Source organism: Conger conger, chromosome 13 (assembly GCF_963514075.1).
Source record: "Conger conger chromosome 13, fConCon1.1, whole genome shotgun sequence".
Lineage (NCBI taxonomy): Eukaryota > Metazoa > Chordata > Actinopteri > Anguilliformes > Congridae > Conger > Conger conger.
In genome coordinates, this window is record NC_083772.1 from 31,455,138 (window position 1) to 31,481,363 (window position 26,226).

Sequence of the window (26,226 nt, forward strand, 5' to 3'; positions counted from 1 at the left end):
ATCCGTTGACTTGCCATTTATTAGAAATACCCAATATAGCTTGGGTGTGCGGTTTTGGAAATTGTAGGAGTGTTGGTGGATGTGTGCAGTATGGGTGCAGTGTCTGTTGAGAATTCAAACAGATTGATTACCAATCAGAGACTTGTGTCAGAATCAGCTCTGACCCTCCCCTTGTGTCCATCCGATTCAAGCTAAAGTGCCACTTCAGGCATGACCTGTGCAAAGTCTAAACGCTGTGAACTGGACATGCTGTTTTTAAAAAGCTCAGAATCCAACATGAGCACAATCCATTTAAGGCAGCAGTTGCTAGAGCTCTTTTAAACAAACTGAAAACATGACAAAGAAGGGATGCAGCTTACAAATGTTTATTTAAAGATCCATAAACTCTTTGATAAGATTTTAAAATCCTCCTCTTAAGATAGAATGTATTGAAAGGTGAAGTATGCAGGCAGCTACTGCATTTGAACCACATTCATATTTCCTCAGCATTACCTTCACTATCTGTCCTCTGCCAAATATTCTGAGACCTGTGGTGTTGGTATAACTGGACTACAATTCCCAGGGATTTCACTTTGGCTAAGACAACATAAGGTCCAAAGGGGGCCCGCTTGTTAAACACTCATCCAATAAGTGACGGTCTGTGCTGTGGGCTGACAATACTGCACATGATGTCATGTCTGGTTTATCTTCTGTTTATCAATGACCACTCAATTACTGTTGTCCTCAGGGACAACAAGCCGTCTGGTTAAATGCTAATTATGAATGCATTGATTTTGCAAATAACAGTGGCAGCTCTTTGTTATGAACAAGCAACGGTCACTATATGGACATGCCAAAGGTCCAACTAGTAGGTTGTGTAAAATACTCAGTTTCAGTAACCACTGAAAGTATACTTGACTGCTTGTACAAATAACCGAGTCCAGAACATAGTGGTGTTTGAAGTTAATTTAAAAATGGCAGCTCACTTTCTCCAACTCACTGACACATGCTACTCAGGAGTTAATATGACTACAGTTTGATGTAGGTCATTGCATAATAAAGCAAAATGTGGTTGCTGTAGTGATGAACCTGTTGAACACAACCATGTCCATTATTGGATGGCTTAACATATAAATTCAGTGTTTAATCAGCCAAGGCTTTGAAGTAAACTGGTGAAATGTAGTTTTTCTTTTAAATCCAGTACTAGAAGGGTTTTAATGCCAGCCATTTTAAAGCTGGTACTGTATTTATGTGTGTTCAATAACAGGCCCTGGTGTTGGTGACCCTAGTGCTACCCTGGATGTTGAAGGGCCATCAGAAACTAAACTCCCATCCTCACCCTAGTAGTCTGCTTTGTCTTCCCACATAATGGCCAGAAAACCTGAAACTTTCCAGCAACCTGGAGACATCATACATGATACCCTCCTCTTTGGAGAAAGCACATTCACCATTTCAAATTGCACCAAAATGATCTATACCTAAATAAATACTCTTGTCATTTACAGTAAAAATATAAAGAAATCCTGGTCTTTGCAACAGTGCAAACATATGTACATACAATAGAAAATAATGCGAAGTTCAAAAACATTGAGGAAAAGGATGTAAAAGTTTAAGACATATAAACTGTCATATGTGTGAATATAACTTGTAATTAATACTGTATTGTGTTAATTTTCTTTATTTGCATGTTAGCTTTTTGAATGTGAGTGAAATTAGAGTTGTGAAGAGATGGGGTGGCCTCAAAATCACTTTGGGGGATTGTGGGGGTGACTAATGTCACTAATGGTGGACTTCACCTGAACCAGGCGAACGTCAGACTGTGCCCCTTATACACGTGATGGAGGATTACAAATCAGAAAAATAAGATGATTCATGTTTTTAAAAAATACTGTTTGCAGTTGAACACTAAGGTGTGTGTGTGCAAGTAAGCGATGAAGGCGCCTTGCTTACTTGCACACATAAAGGCGATCAATATAGTTTAGATATTCTAGGTTCGCGCTCCGGACATTTTCGAAGGTTCTCGCCTTAAAGGGGAGATATTTTGTTGAAATCATGTGACCAAATCGTCACTTTTAAATTTAGTGTCATACGTCCGACAAGACCCAGAAATGACGAAGTTAAATGAAACTTAAGCGGTGTCCAAAAGTGGTCAAACAAATGTTTAAGACTGAAAGTAAAGTGCCATTTCCGTGTGTTGGGAGCGACGGTTCTTTTACAGTTCTGTGGTTGGAGTCGAATCGAAGGATTGCCAGCACACAAGAAAAACAGAAAACCAGAAGTAAAATATTCTGTTGCAGTCATAGATAATTTACAGTGCTACTTAAACTGAGGTGATTACATAAAGGGTTTATTTTGCGATAATGGCCGGAGCTCATGGCTGTGAGCCGTGAGCCAAGGAGGTATAAATTGGGCTTTAGTTTATTGGCCAAATTGGGCGTCAATACTATTTTGTTTGATGAACTATGCCTATTGATAGGCTACAGTATATTTTAGACAGTGGTAAGTCTACACAGAGGTTGTATTAGTAGTAACGTTGAGCTACATTAGCTTTGTTCGGATAAATGTTCAGCCTATTTGTGCATATAATGACGTTAAATCTCTCGTTTAAACAAGATCATACTACTATCACAGGAGCGTATTCATTTCCTGGTCTGTCGTATTTTAACAGCGTCAGATACGACGTTGACACACTGCGTGAAAGTATAACTGCATGCTGTTGGGTGGGTACCATAAATCCTCAAATTGTGGCCGGGGTCTTTTATTCACTTAGGCTGCACAAACCACAGGCCTTATTCGAGGCAGGCCTTTATTTCCTATTAGGCTTCTGTTGTAGAATTTTATTCTTAGAAATAAAGTAAAAGGCTACACTTAAAGTGGGCCAACACTGTTCAACACTTCCTGTAACCGTTCAGAAATCAATTAGTGTAGGCTAATCAGGAACACCGTTTGGTAAGTCCGTAGTGTCAATTTTAACAGACTTAGTTTATTGCAAATATTCTCGAACACAATAAATCACATGCAAGTCCAGAATCCATAAAATAACAACTCGCCAGACACGCCTTCATGAACAATAACAAATTAGCGTAGATAACAGCAAGTTAAGGATCTTTTTTTCCTAAAGTTTTATTGTGAGACATGCGTTTCGTTTGGATCAGCATACCGGTAGGCTATCAAAAGATTTTCGCTTTGGTTTGGGATTTCATTTACTTTTGGACTGTTTGATTCTATTGCTAAATGTTGGGACTGATGGGCACTGAAATCTGGGGGGTATTTGATGGTTCGCTGTTAAGTTTTATGTAGTTGAAAGAGTGTCGGGATTTCCACCCGTCTGTTCATTGCGAGCCAAGGCAGCCGCTTTCATTGAACGTGCGCTGTGCTGCAAATACATGGAAACCTTATTGCGTAGCCAAGTAGCCTAAATTGAGTTAATTTTTTATTTTGCCTGATTGACTTTTTTTTATTTTATTCGTAGGCTGGAATGCCTCGCGGCAACAATTGTGTTTAAATGTATACTGCTTCAGCATTTGGCAAGCTACTCAGAAGGGGGCGGCAAGCGACTGGTAGCTTGAGAGCAACTTGTTGGGAGACCCATGGTGTAGGACAACGACTTTTCATTGGCAACAGTATTAAACCAACCAACAATATAAAATATTAAGAAGAGCTCTTTTATTTCATGGAGTTAAATCGAAACAATGTCCTCTAGTGCTCATGGACTGATAGCCCTACTGGTAGGCAATATTACCCCGGCTTGTATTTGGGGGCCGGCCTTTATTTGTCCGAATCAGCTATTATCCGAGGCCCGGCTTCAAATAGATTCCCGGACACAATTTGAGGATTTACGGTACTGCATTGCATCTGCTGATTGATTATTCGTAAAGATCATCTCGACAGTTCGTCCTGTTCACTGATTGTATCAAATTCTGACCAGTGGATATGTAGTGGCTCTACAGAAATCCGACCTGTTTGACCCAAAGCTTAGGTTTTTATTATAGAGGGACGCAGATACGATACGCTTGCAAATGCCTTATGTTGTCAGAATTAACAGCGTCGGCAAGGGCTAATACAGTTGGGGAGCTATGACTTGGGTAAAACTCAGAATCAGAAGTTCAGTAGGGCAGGCAGTAGGCAAGGTATAATGGTCGTTATGTTTTTCTTCCCATTTTACTGTAAATGACAACATTATTCATGTATTGACGCTATTGTTGTAATATGTGCATTTCGTCACATGAAGGCTATAGGCACTGTGAATCACGACTCGTGTTTATAATGAAAAACGGTCAAGCTGCACACATTGTTTTGTTTAATATATCGTGCTCATGCTATAGGCCTATAGGTCAGAGAAGTTTTAAAATATTTGTTCATGAGCTCAGAGTCTGATTGGTTTTTTTCATGTTCAGTTATGACATTTTCATGATTCTCAAAAAGTTCTGACAAATGGGTCCATAGATTGAAACTATAATTTTTTGTCGGTAATGTTTGTATTATGTATGTTCTCCATGCTCCTACTCCAAAACACTAAAGACAGTTTTGTTTCTTCCACTGGGTATTAGTAGTCTCTTGGGAAGTTTAATGTTTTCCTAGGTAATCAATCACAGTTAATGGACATTTGTCCATTGCATGTATTATAAAGCCCTACACTGTATGCATGTCATAATGTATTTAGGTTTTTAATTGAGATTTTTCAGGTTATGATATCAAAAAGGGGCGGCATGGATGGAGCAGTGAGTAGCACTGCCGCCTCACAGCAAGGAGGTCCTGGGTTTGAATCCCCGTCGGACTGGGCCTCTCTGTGCGGAGTTTGCATGTTCTCCCCGTGTCTGCGTGGGTTTCCTCCCACAGTCCAAAGACATGCAAGTTAGGCTGATTGGAAAGTCTAAATTGCCTGTAGGTATGAGTGTATGAGTGTGTGAGTGAATGGTGTGTGTGCCCTGCGATGGACTGGCGACCTGTCCAGGGTGTATTCCTGCCTTTCGCCCAATGTATGCTGGGATAGGCTCCAGCCTCCTGCGACCCTGTTCAGGATAAGCGGCTTCAGATAATGGATGGATGGATGGATGATATCAAAAAGACCTTTTGATCTGTTCATATTATTTATTTTCAGCAAGTGTACATTGGGTGTAATTTAATGAGCAAACTCTTAATTCTCCATTTTAAACCAGGCTTAAAATCACCAGCTAACAGAAATGGCAGCATTATTGGGGGCCTGGAAGCGTGTGTTTAGCTGTTTCATGTGTGTGTGTGTGTGTGTGTGTGTGTGTGTGTGTGTGTGTGCGTGTGTGTGTGTGTGTGTGTGTCTACATATCAGCCATACCTGTACTTTCTCTGCTAACTAGCTCATCACAGCAACAGCTCCATAAAATGGAGGGCTTTAGCAGCACCTCAACCAGAGCTCATGAGAAACAGTAGCAGCATTTCACAACTTGGCCCCCTCGCCAATTACGCCAGTCCAAGAATGTCTTGAGTGGCTAATCTGATTGGCTGAATATAGTTGTATGTGGGGTACAGTAGGTGGATCAGATTTGACTGTGGTGCTAGTGCTTTGGCCTAAAATCCTTCTGAAAAAAAGCTCAAGGTAGGTTTTGAAACAGCTGGTAGCTGGTAATTTTAAGCTGTTGATAGCTGGATTTTACACCAGGGAACTAATTTCCTATGCTCTGACATTAGTTTTTTAACTGCTATTGGTTATTGTTCTACAGTAAATCCTCAAATTGTGTCTGGGATTCTATTTGAAGCCGGGCCTCGGATAATAGCCGGGGGCGTGGCCGATTCGGACAAATAAAGGCCGGCCCCCAAATACAAGTCGGGGTAATATTGCCTACCAGTAGGGCTATCAGTCCATGAGCACTAGAAGACATTGTTTCGATTTAACTCCATGAAATAAAAGAGCTCTTCTTAATATTTTATATTGTTGGTTGGTTTAATACTGTTGCCAATGAAAAGTCGTTGTCCTACACCATGGGTCTCCAACACGTTGCTCTCAAGCTACCAGTTGCTTGCCGCCCCCTTCTGAGTAGCTTGCCAAAGGCTGAAGCAGTATACATTTAAACAAAATTGTTGCCGCGAGGCATTCCAGCCTACGAATTAAAAAAAAAAAGTCAATCAGGCAAAATAAAAAATTAACTCAATTTAGGCTACTTGGCTACGCAATAAGGTTTCCATGTATTTAGGAGGGATCTTGGGAGGAATTTTGGTCCACTCCTCTTTGCAGATCCTCTCCAAATCCTTATGGTTCCGAGGCTGTCGCTTGGCAACTCGAAGCTTCAGCTCCCTCCACAGATTTTCGATGGGATTTAGGTCTGGAGACGGGCTAGGCCACTCCAGGACCTTAATATGCTTCTTTTTGATCCACTCCTTTGTTGCCTTGGCCGTATGTTTTGGGTCATTGTCATGTTGGAAGACCCATTCATGACCCATTTTCAGTGCTCTCACTGAGGGAAGGAGGTTGTCGCCCAAAATTTCCTGGTACATGGCCCCATTCATCCTCCCCTCGATACGGTGAAGTTGTCCTGTCCCCTTAGCTGAGAAACACCCCCAAAGCATAAGGTTTCCACCTCCATGCTTCACAGTGGGGATGGTGTTCTTGGGGTTGTACTCAGCATTTCTCTTCCTCCAAACACGGCGAGTCAAGTTGATGTCTCTATAGCTCTATTTTGGTCTCATCTGACCACATCACCTTCTCCCAAGCCTCCTCTGGATCATCCAGGTGTTCTTTGGCAAACTTCAGACGGGCCTGTACATGTGTTCAAATGGGGCGACATGGCTCAGGCATTAAGAGCAGTCGTCTGGCAGTCGGCGGGTTGCCGGTTCGATCCCCCGCCCAGGCTGTGTCGAAGTGTCCCTGAGCAAGACACCTAACCCCCAAATGCTCCTGACGAGCTGGTCGGGGCCTTGCATGGGCGCCAATCGCCGTCAGTGTGTGTGTGTGTGTGTGTGTGTGTGTGTGTGTGTGTGTATGAATGGGTGAATGGGTGAATGGAGAAGCATCAATTGTACAGCGCTTTGGATGAAGGCGCTATATAAATGCCTGCCATTTACCATTCTTCAGCAGAGGAACCTTGCGCGCGCAGCAGGATTTTAATCCTTCACGGTGTAGTGTGTTACTGATGGTTCCCTTCGTGACTGTGGTCCCATCTGCCTTTAGGTCATTTTCAAGCTCCTCCTGTGTAGTACTGGGCTGATCCCTGACCTCATGATCATTGATATCCCATGAGGTGAGATCTTACGTGGAGCCCCAGACCGAGGGAGATTGGCGGTGACTTTTTGTTTCTTCCATTTTCAAATAGTTGCTCCAACAGTTGTTAACTTCTCAGCAAGCTGCTTGCCTATTTTCTTGTAGCCCATCCCAGCCTTGTGCAGGTCTACAATTTTGTCCCTGATGTCCTTGGCCATGGTGGAAACATTGGAATCTGATTGATGATGTAACGAGTTGACACGGGTGTTTTGGGTAATGAGTTGAGATTAGGAGTGCTTCTTAATGGAAAACTAACTGGTCTGTGGGAGCCAGAATTATTGTTGATTGGTAGGGGATCAAATACTTATTTCATGCAAAAATACAACAGTAAATTTATAAAATTTATATGATGTTGTTATTGTGGATTATTCTGTGATATTCTGTCTCAATGTTAAAATGTACCTATGATTAAAATTCTACACAGTTCCATTCTTTGTAAGTGGGCAAACCTACAAAATCAGCAAGGGATCAAATAATGTATGCTCCCACTGTGTATATATGTGTATATATATATATGCTTTGGCAATACAAACTGTAATGTTCTGTCATGCCAATAAAGCAACTTGAATTGAATTGAATTGAGAGAGGGAGTGTGTGTGAGAGAGAGAGAGAGAGAGAGGGAGAGGGAGAATGTGAATGTGTGTGTGTGTGAGAGAGCGAGAGAGAGAGAGAGAGAGAATAGACCAGGTTTTGCAGACAATTAAGCCTAGTCCTCGGCTGGATGTCGCTTTGTGTGGGAGGTGCAGAGATGTTGGCGCGTGGCTGCCTGGTGGCACACAATGGCTCTCTTCAAACTGGGGCTGGAAATTTGTACGTTCTGGGGGCGACGGCATGTTTTGGAAGTTGCTGTAGAAGCCCAACAGCATTGCCGTTTTTCTGCGGGTTTTTGTACGGCAGACAAGGAGGTCAGGGAATGAATTTGGGATGAAAGCAAATAAAGCTAAGTCTGATTCCCAGAGCAGTTTACTGTTTCAAGTAAACACGCGGTTACACGTGAGGGAGGAAACTGGCCTTTTTTACAGTCAGTCCTTCACTGTATCGCCCTGCAATGAGATCAGCAGGAAGCCCCTTCCCATCACTTCCTCCTTTACCATGCACCAGGGTTATGGGGCTGCTGCTGCTGGCCTTGCAGGTGTTCCAGAGAGTGATGGACATCCCGCCCGTGACACTGGCGGCCCTGGGGCTGCACGCCTACCTGTTCCTGATCCCCCTGGTGCCCCTGACGCGCGCGTGCGTCAGCGTGCAGACGTGCTGGGGCGGGGACTGGCGCCCCCTACTGCTGGCCCCCCTGCACCACGCCCATGGCTGGCACCTGTTCTCCAACATGGTGTCCCTGCTGTGGCTGGGCTCCTGCCTGGAGCGCAGGCTGGGCGGGCCCTGGTTCGCTTACCTGCTGTCCGTCTTCTCCCTGCTCACGGGCGTGGTCTACCTGCTGCTGGAGAAGGGGCTGGCTGAGCTGACCGATGACCCCTCCTACAACATGCAGTGCGCAGTGAGCTTTTCAGGTGTGTGTGTGTGTGTGTGTGTATGTGTGTGTGTTTGTATGTGTGTGTGTGTGTACAGCATCTGCGTTTCTGTTTGTATTATTATTTTCCATGTATGACCAGTAGTGTATTGTCATTAATGTAATTTGATTAGACATTGGCAGGTGAAGGTACAGTATTACTCTAGTACCAGGCTACTCAACTCTAGGTCCTGGGGGCCACTGTGTGTACAGGTATTTGCTCCAACCATATACTACACCACCTGATTTCACTAATTAGCTTACTTCCTGAGCCAAGCAGATAATGAGTGAAATCCGGTGGTGTAGTGAATGGTTTGAGCAAATACCTGCAGACACTGCAGCCCTCAGGACCTGGAGTTGAGTAGCCCTGCTCTAGTACTATAGTGCTCAGCTTTAGCCTTATCTTCACTTTTGAAGTACAAAAGGATAATATGAAATAACCTTCCTGCTACTGTCCCCAGTATCCAACTTTTGCTTGTTGGTCTTCCAGAAGTGCTGTTTGGCTTAAACGTGGTGAATAGCCATCAATTTCGTGGGGGTGTCACTAACGTGATGGGCTTCTCAGTGGCCAATAGTTATGTCGACTGGCTGGAGCTGATCCTCTTTGTGATGTTACCAGGGTGAGTTCTGCTGGGCCCAGTTTAAAGCGGCACTATCATCAGATTTCCAGAATTTATACATACCTGTTATTTTATTTCATTAATTTCACATCACACCAACATTTCCATTATTCGCATGAGGGGAAGATGAAATGAGACCATCAGAGTAGGCACAACAAATAGGTGCTGACAGAATTTATTTTGTAGAAAAACTAAATTGAACTACACTGCCCCCTGCTGATACAACTGCAAACTGCATCAACCAATCAATCAATTTCATTTTCCAGCTACATCAACAATTATGTCAATGACTCCGGGCATCAGATTTTGTGTGAGTGTGTGTGTGTTTCTGTGTAACAAGTAAACTGTGCTGATGAAAGTGCACTGACCCCACAGAACATTTGTGGGACATCTGGCTGGTTTCCTTGTGGGCATTCTCTACACCGAAGGTCCTCTGATGTCTGTCATGAAAGTGTGTGCAGGTGTGTTCTCCACACCTCCCTTCATTTCTCCTGTCCTCACACTCTCATATCGTTTACACCGTTACGGTTGAATTATGCAGTGATATATTGAATATACCGCTGTATAATTCAACCATAATTTTCTGAATGTGTGCATCCTGTTTATGAATGTGATACTCTTATATTATAGTAGGAATGTGCACAGTATGTTCTACTTAAACACCATGTCATACAGTACGCTTATAATATACTGTATAATATATATAATTGACTGTCTATGGTAAAATATTATTATTGTTTTTAAAACATACATTCTATCTAGTAAAAATGTATGTGTGGACAACCTCTCATTTCCAATTTCACGTAACATTTTATACAGATGTTTTGTGTGTTTGTGTGAAGTTAAGAAATTGTTATATTTTTAGGGGTTTTGACAGTCATTGGAGACAGTGCAGGACGAAGACACTACTACAGTTCCTCAGGTATGACAGTGCAAGTGTGTTATGAGGAAATAAGATGGCTCAGTTCAGTACAACTGCACTATGCTTCACATTAGGTAACCAATTTCAGGTAGTCATTACCTCTCACCTCTTTCCTTCTGTGCAGTGTTGATAAGCTCTGATTGTTTACCCTTTCCCAGTAAACATCTTAAGTTGTTTTGACTGTTTCACCTGTGTGTTTGAGGTCAGGCAGAGGTCTTTATGGTCAAAGGCAGCTGTATTTCTGTATAGGTTTAGGCCTTTGCTCAGTGCGCTTTCAGTGTCAGTTTTTCATGCCAATTTCATGGAATGGCAGATGACTAATATTGAGCTGGTTTCATAGACACAGATAGAAATGAGTCCTGATCTAAAATTAGTCCTGAATAAATAATCTCCATTCAAAATAGAATTTAGCCGAGGACTAGGCTTAATTGTCTGCAAAACCTGGTCTATTCAATACAGAATCTCATTCTGTTGAAATACTGCATACTAAAATTTTCACACAAGGTTGTTTTAATTCACATTGCGATACTAATTCTTGTTGGTGGGTTGTGTGTGTTCACCATGCAGGATTCAGTGGTTACGCTGGGACACGTTCAAATTCTCCATACGCCCAGAACGAGCGCCCCCAGGCCCACACTCCCCGTCCGGGGCTCCACCCCTACACCACTGGCCTATCGGAGGAGGAGGAGTATGAGGCTGCAATCAGGGCCAGCATGAGAGACCAAGGTGAGGGGTCAACACCACAGGATTATGGGTAAAATTAATTGCAAGGAGCCCTGCGTCTTTTCCCTTGTACTTCTTGCACACATAAAACTCAACAAAACTAGTGTTAGATCAACTTTAGCGTTGATAGAGTAATTCTATAAGAGTTTAATTAATTTAGAACTACGAATACTGATGGTAAGATAAGTATTTTTAAAATGTGTGAATTTTTTATTCCGGAGTCGGTTCGTGGTGGCAGTAGGCAAAGCCGGGTATTCCAGGGGTCCCTCTCCCCAGCAACGCATTCTAGCTCCTCCTGGGGGATCCCAATGCGTTCCCAGGCCAGGAGAGATATATAATCTCTCCAGCGGGCTCTGGGTCTCCCTCGGGGTCTCCGCCCAGTTGGACGAGCCCGGAAAACCTCCAAAGGGAGGCGCCCGGGAGGCATCCTGATCAGATGCCCGAACCACCTCAATTGGCTCCTTTCAACGCGAAGGAGCAGCGGCTCAACTCTGAGCTCCCTCTGAATGTCCGAGCTCCTCACCCTATCTCTAAGGCTGAGCCCGGCCACCCTACGGAGGAAGCTCATTTCGGCCGCTTGTATATGCGATCTCGTTCTTTCAGTCACTACCCAAAGCTCGTGACCATAGGTGAGGGTTGGGACGTAGATCGATCAGTAAATTGAGAGCTTCGCCTTCCGGCTCAGCTCCCTCTTCACCACGACGGTCCGGTGCAACGCCCGCATTACTGCTGACGCCGATCCGCCTGTTGATCTCACGCTCCCTTCTATCCTCACTTGTGAACAAGACCCTGAGATACTTGAACTCCTTCACTTGGGGCAAAGACTCGTTCCCAACCCGGAGGGAGCAATCCACCGTTTTCCCGCAGAGAACCATGGCCTCGGACTTGGAGGTGCTGACTCTCATCCCGGCCGCTTTACACTCGGCTGCAAACCGCTCCAGTACGTGCTGAAGGTCACGGTCCGATGAAGCCAGCAGAACCACATCATCCGCAAAAAGCAGAGATGCAATTCTGAGGTAACCAAACCGGACACTCTCCTCACCTCGGCTGCGCCTTGAGATCCTGTCCATGAATACCACAAACAGGACCGGTGACAAGGGGCAACCTTGGCGGAGTCCAACAACCACAGGAAACGTGCTTGACTTTGTGCCGAGAATGCGGACACGGCTCTCACTTTGGTTATACAGGGACCGGATGGCTCGTATCAACGGCCCCGGTACCCCATACTCCCGCAGTACACCCCACAGGGTTCCCCGGGGGACACGGTCGAAAGCCTTCTCCAAGTCCACAAAGCACATGTGGACTGGATGGGCAAACTCCCATGACCCCGCCAGCAACCCTGCCAAGGTAAAGAGCTGGTCCACTGTTCCACGACTAGGACGGAGGCCACATTGCTCCTCCTGAATCTGAGGTTCGACTGTCGGTCGGAGCCTCCTTTCCAGCACCCTAGAGTAAGCTTTCCCAGGAAGGCTGAGGAGTGTGATACCCCGACAATTGGAGCACACCCTCCGGTCCCCCTTCTTGAAAATGGGGACCACCACCCCGGTCTGCCACTCTACAAATACTGTCCCCGACCTCCACGCGACACTGAAGAGGCGTGTTAGCCAAGACAGCCGAACAATGTCCAGAGCCTTCAGCATCTCAGGGCGAATCTCATCTACACCCGGCAACTTGCCACTGAGGAGCTTTTTGACTACCTCAGCAACTTCCGCCAGGGATATAGGTGCAGATTCCCCCGAGTCTTCTGGCTCTGCCTCTTCCACAGAGGACGTGTTGTTCGGGTTCAGGAGCTCCTCGAAGTGCTCTTTCCACCACCCGACAATATCCCCAGTCCGGGTCAGCAGGTCTCCTCCCCTACTGAAAACAGCCTGAGACAAGCCCTGCTTTCCCTTTCTGAGTCGTCGGATGGTTTGCCAGAACTTCCTCGAGGCCAACCGAAAGTCCTTCTCCATAGCGTCCCCGAACTCCTCCCATACCCGGGTTTTTGCTTCGGCAACTGCCGAAGCCGCAGCCCTTCTGGCCACCCGGTACCTGTCTGTTGCTTCAGGGGTCCCCCGGGCTAGCCAACCCCGAAAGGCCTCCTTCTTCAGCTTGACGGCGTCCCTCACTGCTGGTGTCCACCCCGACAGGCACCGATGACCTTCTGGCCACAGCTCCTGCTTGCCGCTTCTGCAATGGAGGCTTTGAACATGGCCCACTCGGACTCCATGTCCCCAGCTTCCCCCGGGATGCGTGAGAAGTTCCTCCGGAGGTGGGAGTTGAAGACCTCGCGAACAGGGGCCTCCGCCAGACGTTCCCAGTTCACCCTCACTACACGTTTGGGTTTACCGGGTCTGTCCGGCAGCCTCCCCGGCCACTTGATCCAACTCACCACCAGGTGGTGATCAGTTGACAGCTCTGCTCCTCTCTTCACCCGAGTGTCCAAGACATACGGCCGCAGGTCTGATGATACGACCACAAAGTACACTTATGAGCTACCCTATGCTCGAACATGGTGTTTGTTATCGACAATCCATGACCAGCACAGAAGTCCAATAACAAAACACCGCTTTGGTTCAGATCAGGCAGGCCATTCCTCCCAATCACCCCCCTCCAGGTTTCTCCGTCATTGCCCAGCAGAACTATGGAGTCTCCGGGTGGCACCCTTTCCAGAATGCCGCCCAGTGACTCCAAGAAGGCCGGATACTCTGAACTGCCGTTTGGTGCATAAGCACAAATGATAGTCAGAGCTTTCCCCCCAGTGACACGTAGTCGCAGAGAGGCGACCCTCTCGTTCCCCGGGTGGAACTCCAACATGGTGGCGCTCAGCCAGTGGCCGGGTCGCCCGGCGCCTCTCACCTTGAGCAACTCCAGAAAAGAACAGAGTCCAGCCCCTCTCCAGGAGTTTGGTTCCGGAACCAGTACTGTGCGTGGAGGTGAGCCCAACTATATCTAGTTGGTACCGCTCCGCCTCCCGCACTAGCTCCGGTTCCTTCCCCACCAGAGAGGTGACGTTCCACGTCCCCAGAACCAGTCTGCGACGCCGAGGATCAGCACGCCTGGATCCCCGCCTTTGCCGACTGCCCGTTGGGCAAAGCACCCGACTCCGATGCCGACCCCTGCAGGTGGTGAGCCCACAGGGCGGCGACCCCACGTGACCAGTTTGGGCTGTGCCTGGCCGGGCCCCATGGGATAAGGCCCGGCCACCAGACGCTCGCCGACGAGCTCCCCTCCCGGGTCTGGCTCCAGCAGGGGGCCCCGGTTTCCCTTTTCTGGGCGAGGTAACTGGGTCATTGTGTGGCCGTATCATGGAGTCTTTGAATCTTTGAGTCTTTTAGGTAATTGCAGGATTGTTGTGTGGAATCTAGTAGCTGTTTGGTCAAGCAGCAGTTCATGATCTTTTAACAGACTGCAGAAATTCTATTTCCAAAATGATTGTTGGTCTTAACCTTTCGTTTTATTTGAATAACAAGCTTGTCATTGAATAATTCTTTGGCAGAAACCCCAAAATATTCTCTTCTTACGTTGGAATGTTAACTGCCTCATTGCTGCACGTACACACGCACACACAGGCATGCGTGCACGCACAGACACACGCACACGCACACACACACACACACACACACACACACACACACACACACATACATACATACATAACATCCACCATTAGGCTAATGCCAAGCGCTGGCCTGTATGCTTGGTTTGATATTCAAGTTCTATCCACTGATTTCAGGAATTTCTAATAGGAGGTGGATTTTGAAGTGTGGATGTAATTATTATATTACCAGATGGTGATCCGTTCCTTCTTAATGAACTCTGGGGGTGTAATGTGTCTGTTTTATGTGTGTCCTCCTTCTCAGAAGTGTTTTGTTCCATGTGTCCTTTAGGGGGCGCTACTCATGAAAGCCCAGCGTACGGGTTTCATATCCCACCACCACAACCAGATCATTCGGAGGAGATTCGCCTACGCAGACTGCAGAGATTTGCCCGCTGACGGGGAATGCATGCAGTGTTCAGGAGAGGATCGGGCCCGGAAGGGTTAACACTGCACACTTTGGGTGGCACCAGTTTTTTTTCCTCAGTTTTAACTACAGCCAAAACATATATGACAAATTTGGAGGTAGCTTGAAGTTCACAATCCAGCTAAATGCTGATTATCTTCTACTCTCTGATAAGCGCTTGTATAATTATTTTGGTCACAGCTTTTTGAACCGTGCAAAGGTTTCTCATAACGTAATCTGCCCGGTTTTGCAAATCAGTCCATTTCTATTATACTGAAAGTAAACCTGGTCAGGACTGGACTTAGTCCTGCCCTACATCAGTGGACTGAGTCATTTAAAACAACTTTGTTTGGCTTGAAAGGATGTTGCTTGGATATGAAACAATAATCTGTTCATTGCAGCATTTCTAGTGCTGATTACAAAAGATATATTGTTTTTTCAATAGTATATTCCAGTATGTCCTACAATATGTTACATTTCGAATAAGGTTAAGAATTTGTACATATATTCATTTATTTTTTTACATAAATACTTTCTTCTTATATTTATCTTTTTTGTGAACAGGTAAATACATTTCTGAGCTATTCTGAAACATTTAACTGAATCCTCAAAGGCAATTTTAAACACTAGTTGTACATAGCAGTGTGAGTGTGGCAGAATTAGTGAATGACAAATCTGTTGACTTGCCATTTATTAGAAATACCCAATATAGCTTGGGTGTGCGCTTTTGGAAATTGTAGGAGTGTTGGTGGATGTGTGCAGTATGGGTGCAGTGTCTGTTGAGAATTCAAACAGATTGATTACCAATCAGAGACTGGCAGTCTTTGTCATGAGTCTATCTCTGACTTGTCAGAATCAGCTCTGACCCTTCCCTTGTGTCCATCCGATTCAAACTAAAGTGCCATTCAGGCATGACCTGTGCAAAGTCTAAACGCTGTAAACTGGACATGCTGTTTTTAAAAAGCTCAGAGAATCCAACATGAGCACAATCCATTTAAGGCAGCAGTTGCTAGAGCTCTTTTAAACAAACTGAAAACATGACAAAGAAGGGATGCAGCTTACAAATGTTTATTTGAAGATCCATAAACCCTTTGATAAGATTTTAAAATCCTCCTCTTAAGATAGAATGTATTGAAAGGTGAAGTACGCAGGCAGCTACTGCATTTGAACCACATTCATATTTCCTCAGCATTACCTTCACTATCTGTCCTCTGCCAAATATTCTGAGACCTGTGGTGTTGGTATAACTGGACTACAATTCCCAGGGATTTCACTTTGGCTAAGACAACATAAGGTCCAAAGGGGGCCACAATACACAATAAGTGGCAGTCTGTGCTGTGGGCTGACAATACTGCACATGATGTCATGTCTGGTTTATCTTCTGTTTATCAATGACCACTCAATTACGGTTGTCCTCAGGGACAACAAGCCGTCTGGTTAAATGCTAATTATGAATGCACTGATTTTGCAAATAACAGTGGCAGCTCTGTTATGAACAAGCAACCGTCACTATATGGACATGCCAAAGGTCAAACTAGTAGGTTGTGTAAAATACTCAGTTTCAGTAACCACTGAAAGTATTCTTGACTGCTTGTACAAATAATCGAGTCCAGAACATAGTGGTGTTCGAAGTTAATTTAAAAATGGCAGCTCACTTTCTCCAACTCACTGACACATGCTACTCAGGAGTTAATATGACTACAGTTTGATGTAGGTCATTGCATAATAAAGCAAAATGTGGTTGCTGTAGTGATGAACCTGTTGAACACAACCATGTACATTATTGGATGGCTTAACATATAAATTCAGTGTTTAATCAGCCAAGGCTTTGAAGTAAACTGGTGAAATGTTTTTTTTTTAAAATCCAGTACTAGAAGGGTTTTAATGCCAGCCATTTTAAAGCTGGTACTGTATTTATGTGTGTTCAATAACAAGCCATGGTGTTGGTGACCCTAGTGCTACCCTGGATGTTGAAGGGCCATCACAAACTAAACTCCCATCCTCACCCTAGTAGTCTGCTTTGTCTTTCCACATAATGGCCAGAAAACCTGAAACTTTCCAGCAACCTGGAGACATCATACATGATACCCTCCTCTTTGGAGAAAGCACGTTCACCATTTCAAATAGCACCAAAATGATCTATACCTAAATAAATACTCTTGTCATTTACAGTAAAAATATAAAGAAATCCTGGTCTTTGCAACAGTGCAAACATATGTACATACAATAGAAAATAATGCAAAGTTCAAAAACATTGAGGAAAAGGATGTAAAAGTTTGCCGTTTAAGACATATAAACTGTCATATGTGTGAATATAACTTGTAATTAATACTGTATTGTGTTAGTTTTCTTTATTTGCAAGTTAGCTTTTTGAATGTGAGTGAAATTAGAGTTGTGAAGAGATAGGGTGGCCTCAAAATCACTTTGGGGGATTGTGGGGGTGACTAATGTCACTAATGGTGGACTTCACCTGAACCAGGCGAACGTCAGACTGTGCCCCTCATACACGTGATGGAGGATTACAAATCAGAAAAATAAGATGATTCATGTTTTTAAAAAATACTGTTTGCAGTTGAACACAAAGGTGTGTGTGTGCAAGTAAGCAAGGCGATCCCTGTAGTATGACTGAAAGCGAAACAAATGAAGTCACATATCATATACAACATACTGAATTAGAGTATGTGCCAATAAGTACCAGGACTCAATGCAACAACCAAAACAGAGATGATTCCTGGCAATCAATATGGGAGGCTACAGATGAAAACACACAGGTGAGCACATACAGTGGAGCGCACGGATTCGGACAGCATTTGGTTGTGCCCTTGAGAGATGGGCTGCATTACAAGCTGTTCCTTCGACCCACTCGGCCGTTGGAATCAGATGAGCAAATGACAAGATGACCATGAGAAGGACCCCTGAGTTACAGTAAGGTGGCAAAGGTTTGCCCAGTTTGACTGCATGTCTGAAGCGGTGTTCATCCTCAGGAAGGGGTTTCTCAGTTTCACCTGCGCATGCAGTACTACTTAGTGAAAATATCTCTAAGACAACACAGAAAGAAGTCTTACAAAGTTCTTGTGGTTATGAATTGTCTATATTGTATGAATGGTAAACAGTTAAAATTGTAATATTTGAGTGTAATTGTGCTCTCATATAGATCACCTAAAACGCCCTTGTGAGATATTTGATCGTTTTGTTGCATTTTAAAGTGTTTTAAAGTCAGATAATCTATGCCATTGTTTTGCTGCAGTGTGCTCAGGGAGAAGGTGTTGACCACTCTCCTGGCCGCTCAATAACATCATGTGACGTTATCACCTGCAGTGGGGTGTAGGGGTGAGGAAGCAGTATGGAGTGCAGCCCTGTATCCCAGCAGCCTCCACCGGGCCTCATTGGGCCAGCGGAAGCTTGCCTTACTGACTGTGGAGCTCCTGGCCAATGGAAATATGCATAGCTGTATGCAACACTATTAGACTACTATTACTGTTTTTTTTTCACTAATTTTGTATACCTTGTCAAGTAAGTTCATTGAATGAAATCAGATACAACACATTATAAAGGAAGGTAAATACCAGTGTGTTCACAGCCTCTCGGTTAACCAAATGATGTGTTCACCGCCTCTTAGATAACCAATCGGTGTGCCCACAGCCTCTCGGTTAACCAGTACTCACGGCCTCTGAAGTTAACCAATCGGTGTGCTCACAGCCTCTCGGCTAACCAATCGGTGTGCTCCCAGCCTCTCAGGTAATCACTCAGTGTGCATTTTCAGTGCAGTTCTCACAGGAATGTGGGCGGGAGTGGGCCTGGGGGGCGGGCCGGCCCGGCGGTGGAGGCGTCACTCACTTCATGCAGACGCTGCAGCGGCTGGTGCGCTGGCGCTGCTCCCACTCCTCCTTCAGCGTGAGCACGGGCGCGATGGGGCTGAACTGCTCGGCCTCGCGCACGCGCGTCAGCCAGAAGCTGTAGGCGCTGGCGAAGTAGTGGCAGGAGCCGCGCGGGCCCTGGCACTCGATGAAGGGCTGTCTGCGGAAGTCCTTCAGGCAGCTCCCCGAGGACGTCAGCGGCTGCCCACCGCCCTCGTCGCCGGAGCCCGTGTGCTGCACGAGAGACCGCACTCGTTATGCCCCCGTTCACACGGGTTTCAGCCTTTTCTCATCTAGGGACCTCCACGCGTACTCAAAGGCATCCAGGGGACACCCAGCGTCAGTTAAAAAGTATTAAGTTAGAAATATTTTCGCAAGTCTGTGTGTAGTAGCTGCATATCAGGTCTGGCCAGAGACCCCCTACAGCACCTTCAAGGACCCTCAGGGGTCTGGGGACTCCCTGTTGAAAAGCCACACACCTTGTTTTTTAATCTTGTTCTTAATCGACAGCTGATTGAAAGGAAACCATAAAAACACTGAACCCCCCTGGGAATTCAGCTTGACACCGCTGATCTAATTTAAAGACACAGCGCACCCACACACACACACACGCGCATACACACATACACACATATACTCACACACACACATACACACTCAGACACAGCACATACTCACACACACAGACACAAACACACACACACATGCGCATACACACACACATATACTCACACACATACAGACACCGCACATACTCACACAGACACAAACACACACACACACACACACATGCGCATACACACATACACACATATATTCACACACACACACTCAGACACCGCACATACTCACACACAGACACAAACACACACACACGCACACACACTCACCATGAGGAAGGAGTAGCCCACCCACAGGCTCCTCCAGTTTGGGGGGCATTGTGGGACGTTGGTGTCCTGGCTGTGCACGGCCACGGGGGCGGAGGGAGCCTCACACACCACGCAGCGGCTGACGTGCCCCTCGATCAGCGGCCCTGACACAGGCTCCGCCTCCACAGGCGCCGTGGTCGACAGCCAGTACGACTTGTCATTCCTACTGGCATAGTCACACGAGGCCATGGTGCAGGAGGCGAAAGGCATAGTGCTGAAGACTTTCAGACACGACCCGGCTTTACCTGTGGACACACACACACACAATTCACACAGAAATATGCACAAACACAAAATCACACATGCACAGACTGTCCGGCTGAAGCAAACTCTCTTAGTCTCTGTTTGTGTGTGGGAGCGTGCATGCGTGTGTGCATATGAGTGGAGTGTGTGTGCATTGTTTGTACATACGACTGCGCACGTTTGCCTGTGGGGGATTTACATTTTGAAAGTATGAGCAGTATCACTGCGTGTTCATGTAATTATCACAGCGTGTGATAGATGTGCGTATGCATCGGATATAGGTACCCAGGTCCTGTGTGTGTGCTTTCTCCTGCCCCTCCAAGTACAGCAGGCTGTAGCCACTCCACAGACTGCTGGTGTGCGGCGGACATTCGGGGATGGCCGCTGACTGACTGTGTATCACCAAAACGAAGGCCGAGCTATAGTCCTGTCTTGGGCCTGGATCTCCAGGGTCTCCCATAGGCCCAGGGTGACCTGTGCAAGCAGAGGAGAGACAGGGACCTTCTTGTCTGCACTGGGGAGGAGAGGATGACCAGCCAGGTGCATTCAGACAATCACCCCTTGTGCTCACCTTGTGCGCCTAGGCCTCCTTGTGGTCCAAGCACACCTTCATCTCCTGTGGGTCCAGGGGGTCCTGGAAAGCCCTCTGGTCCTGGCTCCCCAGGCCATCCTACCAGGCCCTTTAGTCCTGTAATAAAACACAAACTGAGACTTCCCTCCACAACATGATCTGAAACTCTCCCCCTCCACTGCAAACACAGACTCCTCTGCACCGTATGTACTGCAACTCCAATACAAAACACACACTGAGACTCCAGTACACCATATACACTCAGACACTAATACACCATACACACTTAAGACTCCAATACACGACACACACTGAGACTCCAATACACCACACACGCTGAGACTCCAATACACCACGCACACTGAGACTCCAATACGCCACACACACACTGAGACTCCAATACGCCACACACTGAGACTCCAATACACACAGGAACACATTCTGTTCCTGCAGACAGATCTCTGGGGTTAGATGAGCGTTACCTATATGCCCTTCTCTCCCAGGGGGGCCAGGATTGCCAGTAATACCGGGAGGCCCAGGTGGACCAGGGGTCCCTGGTCTCCCTAATGTGGGTCTGTCCGGTGGGGTCACGATGTGGCCTTTAGAACCCTTACAGCCTGCAAAGTCCCCGGGAAGAATCCGTTCAGACAGAGTATTCCAGTAGTCACAAAACCTGGTGTGCAGTTTACGGAGCGCAGTTTCAACATGGCAGAATTAGGGGGCGGCAGTGAGTAAGCACATAGCTTGTGAGGGCCAAGGAGAATGATCGACAAATAGGGGGCAAAAGCCCTGGTATCACATACATCTGATGATAGTCTGGAGACTGGTGTCTTTACTGAAAGGAGCTGGAGGAATGTTGGCCAGCAGAAGTAGCATTTATGGCCAGGGATTTATGTTGGATAGGCTGCTTCAGTTTTACCCCGCAGGAGGCTGTGTGCAGCATCTTACTCTGTACCGTCTGATGTAGCATTTTTGTGTTTAGTGTAGCTGTAGTGCATATACTTTAGCAGCAGAGTGCCATACTGACCTGGTGGTCCTCGCATCCCTTTGTCTCCCTTGCACCCGTCACCCCCACGTAAGCCAGGGAGGCCAGAGGCTCCTGGATAGCCCATTAGCCCAGGAGATCCTCTCTCACCTGGCACACAAACATGCAAAGGTTCCCAAATGATGATGCTGGTCTGGCCAGCTCCATTCATTTCTAATGCTTCAGTTAAAACATCTGGCTGAAATGCAGATCTACTAAGAATGGCAATTCATTTAAATTAAGTCAATCACGCTGTGTAAGTGTGTATCACTGTCTGAGTGTATCGCACTGTCACCGTCAGCAAAGTGTCTTCCTGATATGAAGCAATCATATGAAGCAATTCTCTTGCATTTCTTCAGAAAACTGAGGAAATACTTTCCAGTCTTAAGAAAGTGTTAGGGTATGGGAGACACAGTGAGCCTGTTGTTGAGTGAAAGGTGTTAACTAATGGTAAAGTTACCCTTATGGCCTGGCAGTCCTGGCAACCCAGGATGTCCTGGGGAGCCTTTAGGGCCTTCCGGCCCTTTGGCTCCTTTGCCTCCTGGTCCACCATTCTCCCCCGGGTCCCCTCGGCACACCATTGATGGACCAGGGGCCCCAGTTTCACCCAGTGGCCCTGAACATGAATACAATGTTATACATAGGATCTCTTGACTGTTTAACACACACAACCACACACATGCACACACGACCAAACACACCTGGTGGACCATCTGGTCCAGGGAAGCCCATCTCTCCGTAAGGCCCTGGTCTGGGATCTGGACAGGCTTTGCCATTGGGACCAATGGGTCCGTCTGGTCCAGGGCCACCTACACAAATCACAATTTTCCTGTGAGTAATGAGAGGGTCAGAAAGGACCACAGATTCTACAGCTGGAGGAAGGTGAGATACAAGAGGCAGAACATGTGCTAGTTTTGTATTCAAAGATGCATTTAACTGGCAGTAAGGATTCAAGTTTCAATATACTGAATATTGAAATTCTATCAAAAAGTCAAAAAATAAAGTTAAGTAAAGTTATAGCTTTATTGGTTTGGTATAGTTTTGCTGTCGACTAGTTTGTAATTTAGTACCACAGCAGTCTGTGATAGTATGGGTATGTGTGGATATGAATATCAGACATTGTCTCTCGAAATTAGTTGATGTGAAAAAATTAATTCTAAATTGAAGCAAAAGCAGAAGGTTTGGCAATCCACCAGTGCAGACTGAAGGACCTGAAGGATCTTTCGAGATTCTGTAAGGATGAATGGTCATGTTTCTCCATACAGTATGTTTCACGTACCAGTACACCCCATCTGACCCGGGTAACCCTGTGGGCCCGATTGGGAGGGCCCAGGAGGGCCTGGGGCCCCACGAGGGCCAGTTTCCCCTTGGCAGCCTTCAGTTCCTTGGGGCCCTGGTACACTTGGTCCTGGAAAACGAACTACCACGTTAGAAATGGAGATCACATGCACACAAAAAATACACAAACAAAGAGCACCACATGCAGAGCGACAGAGCTGACAGAAGGATGAGCTACCTCTGGCCCCGCTCTCTCCTTTCACCCCCTTCAGACCATCTAAACCGTGTAACCCAGGGGGTCCAGGAGGGCCTGCAAAACAAGAAACCAAAAACATAGGACCATCAACTAAGAAGAAGCTGGCTAGCTAGCTACATAAAGTGCTGTGAAGTATTTGCCCCCTTCCTGAGTCCTCCATTATTGAATATTTGTCACACTGAATGGTTTCAGATCCTCAGACAAAATACTAGACAAAACAAACCTGAGTAAACACAAAACAGTCAAAGTCTTTACTTTAACCTGATAGAGATGCTGCGGCAGGACCTGAAACTAGCGATTCATGCTCAAAAACCTACCAATTCTGAATTAAGGCAGCTCTACAAAGTGAAAGTCAAATTATAGGAAGCCTTTGATTGCAAATACTTCTGCTAAAGGTGGTACAACCAGTTATTAAAGCTAGGCAATTACTTTTTCTCATGGGTAATATAGCTTTTTAATTCAATAAATTAAATAATAATTTTAAAAAAATGTGTTCTTGGTTTATTCAGGATCCCTTTGTCTAATATTACAATTTGCTAAAGATCTGAAATCATTTGGTGCAACAAATATGCAATAATAAGGGACATCAGTAAGGGGCACTATTAGCCAGACTGTGTTAGCTAACTTTCACGTAAACCAGTTTACTGATTGTGTCCCTCCTAGCTGAATATTTGACAATCATACCGCTAAAATCACTGTCCAATGCATAACAAATACACTCACCGAGCACTTTATTAAGTATTTATTAGACTTATTTTTTAGACAGAGATGCTCTTCTGCATACCACTGTTGTAATGCATGGTTTTTTGCGTTACTGTCACCTTCCTGTCAGCTTTTACCAGTCTGGCCATTCTCCTCTGACGTCTCTCATTAACAAGGCGTTTCTGTCTGCAGAACTGCTGCTCACTGTATTTTTTTTATCACCCATTCTGATGGTTGATGTGACTTTAACTGAAGCTCCTGACCCGTATCTACATGAGTCTATGCACTCCACTGCTGCCACACAATTGGCTGATTAGATAATAGCATGTAATAAAGTAAGAATGTTCCTAATAAAGTGCTCGGTGAGTGTATAATCAGGTTATATTTGGGTTTATAATCGGGTTTACCATTTACCATTTCAAAGCAGTAATTTATGTTGAAGAAGCATACCTCTGGGTCCGTCATATCCCTGGTGTCCTTTGAGCCCTGGACGTCCCAGTGGTCCAGTCGGTCCTTCAGCCCCCGGTGTTCCACGTGGCCCAGGAGGCCCAAGAGCACCTTCCAGAAAACAGTGAAGATACACGATCAACTGGGGTATGTTTCCCTGGGCAACACTGCCAATCAACATAAAACTAAATCCTTTCATTCAATCAGACTACAGAGCCCAGTGACAAGTGCAAGGCAATCCGAGATCTATCCAGGGATGTGTTCGTTACCTGGGGGCCCTGTTTGGCCTGTGTTTCCTGTGGCACCAGGTTGGCCCCTGTATCCTGGGGGACCAGGGCTGCCTTGGTCACCATTGTCGCCTGGTTCTCCTGTAGGAGCTGAAAACAACAAAGAGTGAGGAAACAGTGGAGAGCACTCTTCAAGAAGCCATGTCTACACTCTACTTTCTTTTAAAATGGGCAACTGACTGGCTTTAAAATGAAACCTGCTTATGCACTCAAATGAACTAGCACTCAAAATACTTTGACATCACATACGGGAGATACGAGAGCAACATGTACCCTCTAATCATGGAAAATACACTTCTTCAGGCTGGGTCTTAGAGGAAATAAGGACACGTGTAGTTCAGTACAATTGCTGCAAGAGGTATGTGATCGATAGGGGTTGTGCATAGTCTGGGTCACTATGCTACAGCTTCTTACCACTGAGTCCATTATCGCCAGGTGGACCTCTCTCTCCAGGTGGACCTGGAGCATCGAAGGAGTCTCCTCTTTCTCCTGCTCAGGTAGAGGGCTGAAGTGACCACCTCCTCCAAATCCATATCTTTCAGTCAACATGCACTCTTTTGTCCCAGTCACCCCAATCAGCACAGAAACATCTGTACTCACAATAACTAACACCCTACTCATAGCACCTGATTCAGGGGTCATAATATACTTCTGTCGTTGGATCTGATGGCGACATTCGCCATAGCCAGTAATAATACCTTACAGCGTAGAATGGATAATACTCCCATTATCATTTATTGTGACTCTTTTCACTTTTGCATCCCTATTAAAAACCTTCCAAAGGGGTCTTTAAGATTGAACAAACCTGTCAACTCATGCAAAATCATGTCATGCAGGTTTGTTGTAATGCTTGCGTTGTGTTATTGTACTTAATACTACCTGACTGCAATGCAACAGCCAAGTGGTACATTACTCTCTTATTTACTCCTTTTTTCCCATTTACATCACACCCCATTTTCTCCAGCAGGGTTCGAATTACTATAGGGGAACCAGGGGGAGCTCAGACCCTCGAAAACAGACTTGAGCTCCCCCAAAAGAAAAAGAGACCTGAGACCCCCCCTCCACAGTCTGCGATCATATACCCCGACCTTCCTCAGCAGTCATGACCCCCCCACCCGGAAGCCAGAGTGCAATTCCAACCCTGATCTCCAGTAACCATCCCACTTCTTCTAATCACCCCCGAGCGCTTGCAACATTTCACTGAAACAGTATTCTGTATGGTACTGTAGGACTGTCTGACCTTTAATGCCATTGGCTCCTGGATTGCCTGTCTTACCAGGGGGTCCACTGGCCCCAGCATAACCCTGAAACAGACAGAGGCGGTGATAGTAACAGATTTCTCCGTGATAGAGCTTACACTGTAATAACATCCAAACATCATCCGCAACATTTCAACGTAATCACACTTCCAACACCATGAACTGTAACACACTCAAATTTCATAGTAACACAACAATGTCATGCTGTGAGGGACTACTACTACCATTCACAGCACTTCATCTTCAATCATATCACATCATAATAGTATAACTAACATAACACTGACATAATCACAACACACTGTACTGTTATAGAATCATGCCACTCAGATAGTGAATCATTGTAGCTCTCACATTACAGGTGAATTGGCACAAATGCCTCTTAACAGTGAGTCACAGTGACAGCCAGCT

General features: G+C 45.7%; 2 protein-coding genes across 6 annotated transcripts in view; one reads left to right on the plus strand and one right to left on the minus strand.

The window, feature by feature from the left end:
- The first annotated feature begins 10 nt into the window (after positions 1 to 10).
- Positions 11 to 17,293, plus strand: LOC133108011 (rhomboid-related protein 4-like). 5 transcript variants are annotated; one of them, XM_061217406.1, is made up of 7 exons: positions 11 to 2,309; positions 8,312 to 8,715; positions 9,205 to 9,334; positions 9,710 to 9,795; positions 10,200 to 10,256; positions 10,824 to 10,982; positions 14,849 to 17,293. In XM_061217406.1, the coding sequence occupies exons 2-7, from the start codon at positions 8,316 to 8,318 to the stop codon at positions 14,953 to 14,955; spliced, it is 939 nt and encodes a 312-aa protein (XP_061073390.1). In that variant the 5' UTR covers positions 11 to 2,309; positions 8,312 to 8,315; the 3' UTR covers positions 14,956 to 17,293. The 5 variants fall into 5 exon arrangements, with proteins under 5 accessions (XP_061073390.1, XP_061073392.1, XP_061073391.1 ...); XM_061217408.1 differs by having other exon boundaries at positions 8,343 to 8,715; XM_061217407.1 differs by having other exon boundaries at positions 11 to 2,257.
- Positions 16,015 to 26,226, minus strand: part of col4a4 (collagen, type IV, alpha 4) — a 39,937-nt gene continuing 29,725 nt past the window's right edge. The window contains exons 34-47 of the mRNA XM_061217382.1: positions 25,797 to 25,860; positions 24,971 to 25,045; positions 24,539 to 24,646; positions 24,273 to 24,380; positions 23,103 to 23,174; positions 22,866 to 22,994; positions 22,288 to 22,395; positions 22,047 to 22,202; positions 21,590 to 21,697; positions 21,045 to 21,179; positions 20,563 to 20,679; positions 20,277 to 20,465; positions 19,710 to 19,993; positions 16,015 to 19,053 (exon numbers count right to left, since the gene is read on the minus strand). Of these exons, the coding sequence (XP_061073366.1) occupies positions 18,796 to 19,053; positions 19,710 to 19,993; positions 20,277 to 20,465; positions 20,563 to 20,679; positions 21,045 to 21,179; positions 21,590 to 21,697; positions 22,047 to 22,202; positions 22,288 to 22,395; positions 22,866 to 22,994; positions 23,103 to 23,174; positions 24,273 to 24,380; positions 24,539 to 24,646; positions 24,971 to 25,045; positions 25,797 to 25,860 (1,911 nt within the window). The 3' untranslated portion in view covers positions 16,015 to 18,795. The remainder of the gene's footprint in view (positions 19,054 to 19,709; positions 19,994 to 20,276; positions 20,466 to 20,562; positions 20,680 to 21,044; positions 21,180 to 21,589; positions 21,698 to 22,046; positions 22,203 to 22,287; positions 22,396 to 22,865; positions 22,995 to 23,102; positions 23,175 to 24,272; positions 24,381 to 24,538; positions 24,647 to 24,970; positions 25,046 to 25,796; positions 25,861 to 26,226) is intronic.

Bases quoted from the DNA above. Each gene is read 5' to 3' on its own strand.
- LOC133108011 (XM_061217404.1), top strand. From the start codon at position 8,259: ATGAGATCAGCAGGAAGCCCCTTCCCATCACTTCCTCCTTTACCATGC. The intron at 8,716-9,204 runs GTGTGTGTGTGT...TTGGTCTTCCAG, and splicing joins GTGCGCAGTGAGCTTTTCAG to AAGTGCTGTTTGGCTTAAAC. The intron at 9,335-9,709 runs GTGAGTTCTGCT...CTGACCCCACAG, and splicing joins CTCTTTGTGATGTTACCAGG to AACATTTGTGGGACATCTGG.